Here is a 13088-nt window from a genome sequence, read left to right as displayed (position 1 = left end):
AAACAAAGGCTCTTGGAAGTAATTAACATTGGTTGATAGAAAATTGAGGCACTGAAACAGCTAGTTCTTTAATACTCCAGTACAAAATTTTGTTAAAGAAGTTTAAGCTATGTTTTCAACTTGTCATCCAATATCAAGACAATTCTAAGATTATTATCAAGACACTAACCAATTGGAATCTTTTCCTTGATCTTAGGAGCCATCCTGATGTACATAAATTCAGTGTGGAGACAGTCCAGTGGTATCCTCATGACACTGGCATGTTTACATCCAGCTCGTTTGATAAAACCTTGAAAATATGGGATACAAATACTTTAAAAGTAAGAGAATTTCTACAAGTTACAGGCTTGTTTATATACGTATTACTCATTCCGCAAATGCAGTTCTCCCAGAGCTCAACAGGACCAGGTATCCAGAGGCTGAAAACTAGTGAATTTTTAGAACTGTGGATACAGGTCTGTCATCATTGTTATCATTGCAGGGACACAATAGAGAATAAATTTTGACCTCTTTTTGTTAGATGTGAAGCCATATTTGCAGTTACTAAATCTTTTCATAACTCAAAAGATCAGTTTACTTCCCAGGTAGCTCTGTGGGCATCACTTAAAGGGCAGTGAGCGTGTGAAGACTGATTGACCTGTTGTGCCACCAAATGTTGTATTTGAAAACACAGAAAAGTCAGTTTTAAGTTTTTTTTTTCAAATACACTTTATTTTAGAATGGGACAACAAAAGCAATTGTTCCTGAAAGTAATTGTACTGATTATTAATGCAAATACAATGTTCCTGTAATTTTAACATTCACAATGTTAAATAATTTTCTGTGGTGGTCTTTTTGTGGATTTTTGTTTCAGTTTTGTTGGTTTGGGTGGTTTGGGTTTTTTTTTGATTCTTTTTTGTTTGTTCTTTTGTTGGGGGTCGGGGTTTTGTTTGATTGGGGTTTTGCTGGGTTTGTTTGGTTGTTTTTTTTTTAGGAATTGAAGATAGTGTGATGTTTGTGAATGACAAGAGACTTCTAAATTTAGATTAAGTGCTTTCCTCCTCTTGCCTTCTGTCTCCATATCATAACATTCCCATTTGCTGGTGGTTGGTTTTTTTCTTGCTAACTTTTTTTTAATAGTTTTAATTTATGCCTCTGAATAGCCAGTTTTCTTGGTCCTTTGAGTCACCTCAGAGCTCCAGCCTAGTTGTTCTAATCTTGGAAACATACTTACTTTGCAATGCTTGTGTGACATGGTTTCTAACCAGGAGAGTTATTGTTAGTATGTAAAAAGTAATACTTGTATTGATCTTACTTGTAGCTGTTACGTGAAAAGCTCTTAACAATGAGAATTTTAATTCTGATAACTTGTGCTGTGATTAAATTAAACTTGCTATAAGTCTGCAGATGCCTTTCACTTTAAAGGAACAGTTTATAGCCATCACATGTCTCCAGTTGCTACAAATCATTGTTTAGTAGCAGGTATGTATGTGTTTTTAAGAAATGCCGTATGTATTTTGGTCTTAAAGTATAAGCAGGTGTAATATTCAGTAGGGTTTTTTCCTCTCCCCTGTCTTTGTTCCTTGATAAAATATTATTGGCTAGTTAGGTGTTTATGAAAGTATCATGTTGGTTCTTCTGAAATAATGCATCAGATAAAAATTCCTAGCTATAATTAGATTACTTTTCATTACATAAGTTAGCATTTGAATGTTATTAGAGCCAAACATAGTAAACAGTGTAAATGAGCTCTGTGCATGTTGCTTGCATGTCCACAGTTGAGCTATGTTTAGAAAAAAAAAGTTGTGTTTGTTTTTTTTTTAATGTTTAAGTTTCTTAAGTACTGTCCTGTTTACCCCCAGTTTTTAAGTTGTCTGTTATATAGGAAGTTTACTTGGGCTAAAAATATAAATCCATTAATAGAACCCATTGCTCTGACTAAATGAACTATTATGCAGCTAACATTTTTCTTCTCTTTCTTTCTTGTTAAGATTTTTTTATTGTTTTCTCAAATGCTGGGTTGTTTTATTTTTTTAGATGTCTTTCTTTGTTTTTCTTGTTACAGTTGGTACCAAAAGCCCCAAAGTACAGCTCTGTGACTTGAAGTCTGGATCTTTTTCTCACATTCTTCAGGGTACTTTTAGTCTGAAACATAAATGTTAAACAATAACTACTTTGAGTAAAACAAGTCCTGTAAAGAAACACTGTATACAATGTATTCTTTGTAAGTAACGTGACTAATTTATTTATTGCCAGTTGTGAAAGTTACACAGTGGCGAAAGGTTCTTCTGGGTGTTAGTGATAATGAATTGGATAATACAAATACTAATTAATGAACAATTATTACAGATGTTCAGGCGTTTTCATAATCTAATCGATAGTGATAACTATTTAGTACATGTTTAAGCATAGGCAGTGTTTTTGTGCTCATGGAAATTTGATATGGGTTGCTGTTTCTTTTGGGTTTTTGGTGGGATTTTGATTGACCAAACACGCACACACGCAAAAAAAAAAAAATAAATAAAAATCAGTTTTTTCAATAAAATATCCTGTGGAGGTGCTTGCATGGCTTTGTTTAGAAGTTTCTGTATAACTGGCGAGTTATTACTCGCTATAGAAGTGTGATATCTAATCCTTTTCATTTACCCAGTTCACTAAGCACAGGGGCTTTATTGTTCTCTAAGCCATTCATTTTTGTACTTAATGTTTTTTCTAATATGTACTTTTTGGAGTATGGGTATATATACAAATGCTCAAGTGAAGGCAATTACAAAGGAAATCATCATGCTTCAAACCAGCAGAGCAAGAGCCAGATCTGATCCAGAAACTTTAGAGGCGTGTTAGCTCAGACAACAATGTGGAAATGCAGCCTTATTTCTTCACTTGGCCAGCTGCTCAAGTCTAAAAGGTGCTTTCATGGGATGCAGACCTTAAGTCACCATATCCTTCTGAATTAAATTTGCTGCAAGAGGTATGTCAGTGGTCTGTTTCTAGAACAGAGAGCACCAGAGAGTGCAGACAAAAAAGTTGTTCACTGAAGAATCAGTTTTGTTCCAGCAGAGCTACTTAATTTTGACAGGAGAGTTAGTGCTTTCCAGGAACAAGCTGCTTGTGTCTTTTCTGATATAGTTAACTTGAATGCAGTATTAGGGGAACAAGGAGAAGAGATTGTCTTCCACTGAACGTAATCATTCTTTACAGAACTTGAACCACTCAATAGTGTCTTGGAAAATAGATATGAACATTTTTTCACATTGACTAACTCTAGCAGCTGAAATAGAAGTAAATGCTTGTCTGTAATTTACTTAATGGATCCAGATAAATGTGTCTGCCCTGGGCCTTCCAATTGTATCTAGTAGTATCTGTGTTACAGATATTTCTTCCATTATCATGGGCATCATGGCTGTTTGATTATTTCAGGTAATGGAAAACCAGCTACTAGAAGATGTGCCAGGAACAAGGTGGTTCACATAGGTTTAAACTGCATTAGCAGAAATATATTTGCTACAACTTCTATTTGCTATAACTTAAGGTTTTTTTTTCAACAATGTATTTCTAGTATTACATGAAGCATGATTTCTACCTTTCCATCTAAGATACCTTACACTCCTATTGCCTCTATTTATGAAATGATATTCATCATTTTAAAAACTTACCAAGTTTCAAAGCATGTGTGTGTATGTACATAATACATATTACTTACCCACTAAGCAGCACTGGGTATGACATTTTATCTTAATGTCTTAATATTTTGGAACTAATTAAGGGAAAAAATATTCCATATTCAGGACAAGAGTATTTGAGCTGGGTGAAGTTTTAAGTCTTAAGTACATAAGGTAAATATACTTTTTTATTAAGCATTCTGAAAGGATTTGAAGAAAAAGAACTGGAAAGTACCTTCTGCATATGAGAACACCAGTGAAAACATAAAACCTAATAAAAGTATTAGAAGTAAATTGCAATTCCACTTGAGCAAAAGAAAATAACCTCTAGCACAAAATAATACGTTTTCACAAAATTCGAATTCACATTACAATTTAGATAATTGTTCTGGATTGGTGGGTTCTATAGAACAAAGTATTTGCTTTTACTTTTAGTTATTTACATAAAATGGTGTGTATAAGCCTTTTCATTTAACTTTTAGGTCACAGGCAAGAAGTACTGGCAGTGGCTTGGTCCCCACGTCATGAATATGTTTTGGCAACAGGAAGGTAAGGATGTTGTTGGACTGTTACATGCACTAAAAACGTCTGATAGTAGAACTTTATATGTTCATTTTCTGTGGTTTTTACAATTCATATGCACTTTTCAAGTTTATTTCCATCATTTACTTTAATTTAGTCACAGTTTTGAAGGTCTTGCCTAGAAAAAACCCTGAGATCCAAATTATTAGAACCATAGAATAGTTAGGGTTGGAAAGGACCTTAAGATCATCCAGTTCCAACCCCCCTGCCATGGGCAGGGACACCTCCCACTAAACCATGTCACCCAAGGCTCTGTCTAGACTGACCTTGAACACTACCAGGGATGGAGCATTCACAACTTCCTTGGGCAACCCATTGAGTGCCTCACCACCCTTACAGTAAAGAACTTCTTCCTTATATGCAATCTAAACTTCCCCTGTTTAAGATTGTAGGGTTCTGAAACAGTAGTTGGATTTAAATGTATATGAAAATGATAGAATATTATTAAGACACTTACTTTTTACTGTTTATTAGCACTCATATTGCTGATGTGTTTTATAACAAAGTAAAATGTTTAGCTCAAGTATCATTTTGGTTAATCACCAGTAGTATCAAAGAGCATAACTTGGGTAGCTTAGCTGATGGGTAATAACCTTCCAAGCTGCAGTATTTCTGTGAATATAGGTTGTATGTTGATATTCCTGGGCCTTTTATTTTTTTCAGTCTAAAAGATCCTCTTGACTTTCCTAGAAGTTTTGCATAATTTAGCTTTTAATTATGATGTGACATTACTCAGTTTCATGGTTGACATTTCTTTTCTTTTGAATTGCAGAGATGAATGGCCATTTTATAACTTGATAACTTGAGAGTGAAATTTAATTAAGTTGATATCAAAATTGCATACCTTTGCCTTCTGATGTCAAACCTCTTAATTCAGAGGTGAACCAGTACAAGCCCCACGAAGCTCAATAAGGCCAAGTGCAAGGTCCTGTACCTGGGTTAGGGTAATCCCAAGAATAAATACAGGCAGAAAATGGATTGAGAGCAGTCCTAAGGAGAAGGACTTGGGGGTGTTAACTGATGAGAAGCTCAGTGTGAGCCAGCAGTATGAGCTTGTAGCCCTTACACTATCCTGGGCTGCATCAAAAGAAGTGTGGTCAGCAGATCAGCAGAGGTGATTCTCCCCCTCTGCTCTGATCTCATGAGATCCAGCTTTGGGGGCCCCAACACAAGAGGACATGGACCTGCTTGAGTGAGTCCAGTGGAAGGTCACAGAGATTGTCAGAACGCTGGAATATTCTACTATGGAAACAGGCTGAGTTAGTTTTGTTCAGTCTGGAGAACAAAACACTCCAGGGAGACCTTACAGCAGCCTTCCAGTACCTAGGCATAGGACATGAGGTAATGGCTTTGAACTGAAATAGCATAGATTCAGATGTAGGTATTAGGAGGCAGCTCTTTACTGTGAGGGTGGTAAGGTACTGGCACAGGTTGCCCAGGGGAGCTGTGGCTGCCCCATCCCTGGCAGTATTCAAGGCCAGGCTGGATGGAGCTTTGAGCAGCCTGGTCTAGTGGAAGGTGTTTCTGCCCGTGGCAGCTGGGTGGAATGAGATGTTCTTTAGGTGTCCCGTCCAGCACAAACCATTCTATGGTTCTGTGATCTCTGTTCATATTCTTAGAATATTTGTTTGCTGTAAAGTAATATGCTATCTGCATACTCAGTTGAAATATCACTTGAAAGTTAATAGAATCAGTCTGTAGTGTACAGAGGAGCACAAAAGAATAAATCACTCATTAGCTTTGTCAGATATAGAACAGAAAAGTAACAGTTTTGCTTTGGTCAGTTGAAATATACTATTTATATTTGTTATATACTGCACCATTTATGGACAATTAAGTTGCTGGGAAGTGTCCAAGTAGTTTCACTAAATACATCTACACTGATGACTTAGTGCATGGGGAATAGTGTTTTCTGTTAATTTACTTCTCATCTATAACTGGGAATCTTCGGGATGCACACAAAATTATACTACTGGAATGTTTAAATCAAACTGCACTTCAAGGGGCTGTGCAAAGTGCACTGCCTGCGGTGTTGCAGTCTGTGTGTACGTAGTCCCAAGAGTTACCATAACTTTTGTTGCTGGCAAAGACAAAGGGTGAGCAAAGCATGAACATGTGGTGGCCTGGGAAGCAGAATGAGTCACAGAAGCCTGAAACTCTCCTTGTGCCACCCTGGTGGACAAAGCCAGAAAGTTTATACAAAAGGAAGAATCACTGTTTCTATGTCATAGTGTGTGAGAACAGAGCATATAACCTGCATGACAGCAAAGCATATAGACCTATTCAGCCTACATGTCACCAGCCAACTTCTGTACCAGTCATACTATAGACTTGTGATAGCAAGAGCCTTAGTTCCCAGACAATCATTGCGGAGAGTGATGGAGTCTGTAGCTACAGTTTACTCAACAGGAGAATTAGCATGTTTATTTCTAGTCTGTGTGGGTATGTAAGACTATTGTGCTACTGACAAAGAGGCAAGTATATTGTATTGTAAAAACAGGTTCAATTTTAACTTAGGTGCCTGTAGTGTACTAGCTATGTGTATGAATAATTGTAAATGAATGTCTGAATTCTGACAAAAATCTTTTCATTAAACTATTGGCTTGATTGTGACTGCATAATGTGTAGTTCAGAATAGTTGCTGAACCAGGGTGAGTGCAGGTTGGTTGGCTTAAGATAGTTATTGAACTAGAGTGTACACAATTTCCTTAATGTACGCAAATCTGTTTTTCTTAGTGCAGATGGTAGAGTGAAATTATGGGACGTGAGGAGAGCATCTGGATGTCTGAGTACACTTGATCAGCACAATGGAGAAAAGTCCAAAGCATCTTCGGAGGCAGGTAATACAGAATATAATTGGTGGTAATCTGTAGGTACCTAGAAGTAGTCTTATATTTCATAGATGTATTGAGTGCTGAAACTATCAAGGACAGTAGTGATAATCCAGTTATTGTCTATTGTGTGACACCAGCCATTGAATTTTATTCAGTTACTTCTGTTACAGAGGCAGTGTTTGTCACTGGGGATCTTGCTTAGAGAGATGTCTTTGGCAGTGGTATTGTATCATTCTAAATGTTCCCCCCCACACCTAAAATGGGAAAAATTGCCATCTGTTTTATGGACAAAAGAATTTACTCCTGCTGGAGATGAGGCAATTGTTTCATATTTCGCAAGCTGTGTCATGTTAAGGTGGTGTCTTTACCCCAGTGAGAGGCTTATCTCCCTATAAGGGGGAGGATTTCACCCCTTCACCTCTAAGTTTGATGCATTTATTACTATCCCAGGAAGAACAAGACCTTTGAGACTCTTGAGCCTGATTAGCCTATCAGAGCCCTCTGCGAGCACTCCACTGGACAGCACACTATATCAGAAGGTGATTCCTACTCTTCTATTCAGAATACACAGCAACAGATTCACCCATCAAGTTAAAAATTTTCTAAGTTTTTAAGCCAACTTTAAGCCAATTTAAATATCTGAAAACTCAAGACAAAATAGATCTTAACTGAGCACTTCTATTATATAATTTTGACAGTTTTAAGGTTCAAATGCTAACTCAAATAAGCAACATGAAAATAATGTATAAAGCCATTCAAAATAATGCATAAAGCTAAAATTCAGTCATTAAATGTGCACAAATGTGTACATTTCTTAGCCAGTAAGTGTCCCTGTCTGGGGGAGAAGATGGGTTCAGACCATCAGCTGATCCGAATAGTTACGCTGGAGTCTTCCCTAATTTTACATACATACACACACCCCCCCCCTTAATTTTGCATACTTATGTGATTTAATGTGAATTAGTAACTTTCCACACTATCACCCTACCTCAGTTTTACTGATTGGTCTACCAATGTGCATAAGGATTACATTATTAAATGCCTAACTATGCATGGTCCTAGGAGAGTCTCCTAACCTGGGCAGGGGTCTTTGGAGCTATGGGTATGACTTTTAGTATTAAAATGAGGCTGTAATGAGGGAAGTTTACCAAAAGGGCACCTAATCTTCTATTTCTGGCTCATGAAAAATATTTTGACAATTGTCCTGGTGTTATCAGGATGTAGCAGACTTCAATGATAGTATTTCTTGATTAGAGGTTCATTAGTCTAGTTTTTCTCAGTCTTGTTTTTCTGTCAGCCTACAGAAGAAGCCAAAGCTTCTCCAGCTATCAGTTCTCATTGTGACTCACTATTGTTTTTCAGGTCTCCTGATCCTTTCAGGGTCTTTCACAGTAATACAGGTTTTAATTTCTTAACTAAATACCTATGGAATTGTAACTATATGCCTTATGCCTATGGAGTTTTAACTATGGAGCTTGGGTGGCTCTAGTTGTACATATTTTGGTGCGAAATTCTCTCACTTTACAATCATTGTCAGCTGCTCAGAGATTTATCAGTACATGGTGTCTTCATATCCCTGCACTTTCAGGGACTATAATAGCCTGTCCACAGTGTCTTCACTCTGCTCCACTCTGTTTGTAGCATGTGCTAAGGGTGCAGGGTTGCCTGAAGAACTGTTGTAGGGTAGATTGTGTGCATGCTAACCACATTCCATCCCAGAAGTAGCAGCTGCATTTTACCCTAAAATTTCTTTAGTATTACAAAAGAGTTTAGTATTACAAAAAAAAGCCTGAAGAAAACCCAACCCTAATTCAAAGGGAAGGTTTTGAACTTAAAATTATAGCTCATTTTTTTGTCAGTTCTGGACAAAAAAGACATAATTTTGTCAGGCCAAAAAAGTACTTGAACCATTGCTGCTCTGAGGTAAAAATACGTAGTATTTGGAATTGAATTGTAAAGTAGGAACTGTTTCATGCCTCTGAACAAAGGGGGTTTTGTAGCATAGATTACAGTGATTAAAGCATACAACTTTGTCTCACTTGTATGTGTAATTTAAATTGTATGTAGAAAAATACGTGTAAAACTCTAAAGTCAAACTAATTTTCTAAAATGTCAGAGGACATGAAGTAGCAGTAAGTATATGTTTTAATAATCATTCTCTAATCTCTCTGCTGTATAAATTGTAGTGTAATATCAAGGTTTGGTTTTGACAATTTGACATTTTATTGAAATTCAAGAAACTACTGAGGTGAAAATGCTTTAAAGAAATCTATGGATTATGAAAGAAGAAAAAATCTGGGCAGATTGTTTTAAGAAAATTTGAATTCTGTGTAATTCACAGGATAATTAGCGCCATTCCTTTGAGTGTCATGATGTCTTCTTTAAACACAACTTTCTTTGCAACTTTATTTCTCTGAGAGCTTCAAGATAATATTTAACTAATGGCAGTCACGTAGACTAGGATATTAAATGCATTGAAATGTAGCTTAGCTAAGCTAAATGTGGCTTTTTCTAATAAAGTCTTTGAAAAACAGTTAACACTTCTTACCTAAGAGGCATGTCTGAATTGTGTACTGCAGTATAATGCAGTGATACCTTGTCCATTTTGCAGGGAGTTCATTTATGGGCATCATAATTAGGTTTGCTTTGGTAGCACTGGGTTGAATTTAGCTACTTGAATATATGAAAGAATGTACAGTATTGCAAGATGAACTAAGTGGAGTTAATTGATAGTACTCTAAAAAATATAGAATAGACCTACAATGATTTTGTAGTCCAGCTGCCTATCCACTTCAGGGGTGATCAAAAGCTAAAGCATCTTATTAAGGGCGTTATCCAAATGCCTCTTAAACACTGACAGACTCGGGACATCAGCCACATCTCTAGGAAGCCTGTTCCAGGGTTTGACCACAGCAGTAAAAAAATGCTTCCTAATGTCCGATCTAAACCTTCCTTGGTGCAGCTTTGAACCATTCCCATGTGTCCTGTCACTGGATCCCAGGCAGAAGAGCCCAGCATCTCCCTTTCCGCTTCCCCTCCTGAGGAAGCTGTAGAGAGCAATGAGGTAACCCCTCAGCCTCCTTGTCTCCAATCTAAACAAGCCGTAAGTCTTCAGCTGCTGCTCACAGGACATGCCCTCCAGCCCTTCCAACAGCTTTGCTGTCGTCTTCTGGAGGCATTCAAGGGCCTTCACATCCTTCTTCAATGGTGGGCCCAGCACAGCACACAGGGCTCCACGGGAGGCTGCACCAACACTGAATACAGTAGGAGAATCGCATCTTTTGACTGGCTGGTCATACTGTGTGATGCACCCAGGGTATGGTTTGCCGTCCTGCCTGCCAGGGCACAATCCTGTTGAGCTTAGCATCAAACCAGCACCCAGAGGTCCCTTTCTGCAAGGCTGATCCCCAGCCACTCCTCTCCCAGTTCATACTTGTGCCCTGTGTTACTCTGTCCTAGGTGCAGAATCTGGCGTTTGGATGTGTTACATTTCATCCCATTCATTGCCCAATGCTGCAATCTACCTAGATTGCTCTGCAAGGCGTCTCCCAGTTTGGTATCATCAGCAAACTCTAATGGTGCATTCAGCCCCAGAATCCAGATCATTGATAAATATATTAAACAGAACTGGCCCTAGAATTGAACCCTGAGGAACACCACTAGTGACTGATCACAAGCCACACTTTTATAAACCAAGAATTGAAAATTATTAATTTACAGATACATTGACATTTAAATAACATTTTCAGTACTATGCATAGAAATAAAAATGTGTATATAAATAGTAATTATTCTGAAGAAATCTGAAGCAGGTTTTTTTTTTTCCTCACAGCAAACAGTGCTCACACTGGGAGGGTTAATGGTTTATGCTATACAAATGATGGACTTCATCTGTTAACCACTGGTACAGATGATCGGATGCGACTCTGGAACAGCTTCACTGGAGAAAATACATTAGTAAGTTATTGAGGATCTTCAGCTGTGTTTTTACTTCCTTTACTTAAGTAAAGCTTTACTTGCCTTTTTTTACTTACTTAGAAGATTTATAATTTTTGCAATTGTCATTCTAACTTTGCATATTCATTTCATAAAGGATATAGCTGCTTAATCTTATCATTAGAAGATTGAACTTTTATTTTTTCAAATTTCTTTTGATATTTCTTTTGTTATTTCTACTTAGTAAAAAAAATAGTATCAAGAAGCTTGGGTCTACTTAAAGATTGAATATGGTAGCTTCTCGTGGTTTAAGCACAGTCAACCATGCAGCTGCTCACTTACTACCCCCACCCCACCCACCCCCACCTCCCTCCTGCTGCTCACCACCTGCCAACTGATACCCAGCCTGACCTGAGCAGCAATCTAGCCCTTCTGGGTAACTGCCCCCAGTTTATATACTGGGCATGACATGCTGTGGTATGGAATACCTTCTTGGTTAGTTTGGGTCAGGTGTCCTGTCTCTGTTTCCTCCTGGCTTCCCCTCCTCCCTGGCAGAGCATGAGACTCAGAATGTCCTTGGTCAGAGTAAACATCACTGAGCAGCAACTAAAAACATTGGCGTTAGCAGCGCTGTTCCCAGGCAGAAAGTCAAAACCGCAGCACTACACCAGCTACTAAGAAGGAGAAAAAATGACTGCTACTGCTGAACCCAGGATGTAACTTTAAGTTCATTTTGTGAGTGCAGCTGAAAACACTTCAGACAGTAGTGAAAATCTTAATATGTAGTGACTATTGGTAGAAGTGTTTATATTCTTTTTTTAACTGTTAGTTATCAGTGTGCTAGCCACAGGGTAGTTGTCCATACCTGATTGACTCCCTGGCTTTCTTGCAACTTTGTATTCTTGTGGAATCTCTTCTGTGAAGTTGTGTAGCAATCTTAAAAGTATTTATTCCTCTACATCCTCATTGCAACCAGATGTGGAGGGAGGAATATTAATCTTCGCTGCTTTTCCAGCGCTTTCTATTGCTTGCTTTTTGCTAAAGGTTCCTGTTTTAATTTTCTGTTCAGTAAATATATGCTTATTTTGAAAGAACGTACTAGATAACTCAGTTTCTGTGGGATTGTAGCCAGATGTGGTTATGGTCTGTCACTGCTACCAGAAAAGGAAGAAATTTTACTCTACCTTAGTAATATTTTACTTCTGCTGCTGAGTTTCAGAACACAGCAAGAATAATTCTTTATAGACATTTAAATGAAAGAATTTTTCTGTCTCCTTGCTACCCATATTTGCCAGCTTGTTCTCAGGACTTCATATACAGACACCTTTCTGCCTTGAAATCACCATCACAAAAGTAGAAAATGCAGTTTGTTCACTCTCCTGTCACCAGCTGGATCAGTATATTCTAGTTTTCTGTGCCTGTTAGTTTGTTAACTTGTTTCACAGGCTATTTTACAATTTTCTCTTTGGTGTGGAATAGCTTGATATCTTGCCTTGACTTTTCAAGTTTAGAGTTACAGTGTCCAGAGTACTGTTTTTTCACACATGGCCCAGAGGTATTGCTTAAACTAATTTTAAGGCACCAGCAGACAAATGCGTGTGCATGTCATACCATAGTGCCTTTATTTTCCCTGCTAGCGCCAGTCCTTTTGATCTCGGGGGGGGGGGGGGGGGGTGGTTTTTTTTTTATATTTTTAGCAATGAGCCAAATTTGGGGCCTAGTGGATCATTTCAGCTAGTAAGAGAAATGAATGTTGTAGTCTTGTGTATCTTGCATACATCCTTTATCACAAAAAGAATAGGAAGTCCTGATTCACTGAGCATAGCAAGAATCAAATAGAAGGAAGCAGTTTTCCTGTTTGAGGTTTAAGCAAGAAGCTTTAAATTGACCCAGAGAGCTTTGCTAAACTGTGTGTGTAATCAGATCTCTGCTTTTTGCTGCAGAAATTAAGAGGACAGTAAGAAATTAATATGAAATTAATAAGAGTATTGTAGGACAATACTTTTTGAAAACAAAATATTTTGTATATAATGGTATGTAGTACTAATTTAATCTAAAACACCGTTATTAGAAGGAATACTACCATTAAATCATA

The 13088-nt window shown here is 37.6% G+C and overlaps 1 protein-coding gene across 5 annotated transcripts in view; it reads left to right on the top strand.

The window, feature by feature from the left end:
* ERCC8 (ERCC excision repair 8, CSA ubiquitin ligase complex subunit) overlaps positions 1-13088 on the top strand; it is a 28907-nt gene that overhangs the window by 6188 nt on the left and 9631 nt on the right. For 2 of the 5 annotated variants that reach the window (XM_057402692.1, XM_057402696.1), the window contains 6 exons: positions 197-320; positions 1380-1461; positions 2045-2113; positions 4124-4190; positions 6960-7063; positions 10890-11014. In XM_057402692.1, coding sequence (XP_057258675.1) covers positions 197-320; positions 1380-1461; positions 2045-2113; positions 4124-4190; positions 6960-7063; positions 10890-11014 — 571 coding nt within the window. The remainder of the gene's footprint in view (positions 1-196; positions 321-1379; positions 1462-2044; positions 2114-4123; positions 4191-6959; positions 7064-10889; positions 11015-13088) is intronic. The other 3 variants (XM_057402697.1, XM_057402695.1, XM_057402694.1) reach the window with 2 other exon arrangements.

Source organism: Pezoporus wallicus, unplaced genomic scaffold (genome assembly GCF_028554395.1).
Source record: "Pezoporus wallicus isolate ANWC-B61680 ecotype Strahan unplaced genomic scaffold, APGP_CSIRO_Pwel_v1 contig_2870, whole genome shotgun sequence".
Taxonomy (NCBI): domain Eukaryota; kingdom Metazoa; phylum Chordata; class Aves; order Psittaciformes; family Psittacidae; genus Pezoporus; species Pezoporus wallicus.
This window is presented reverse-complemented; position numbering and strand designations above follow the sequence as displayed.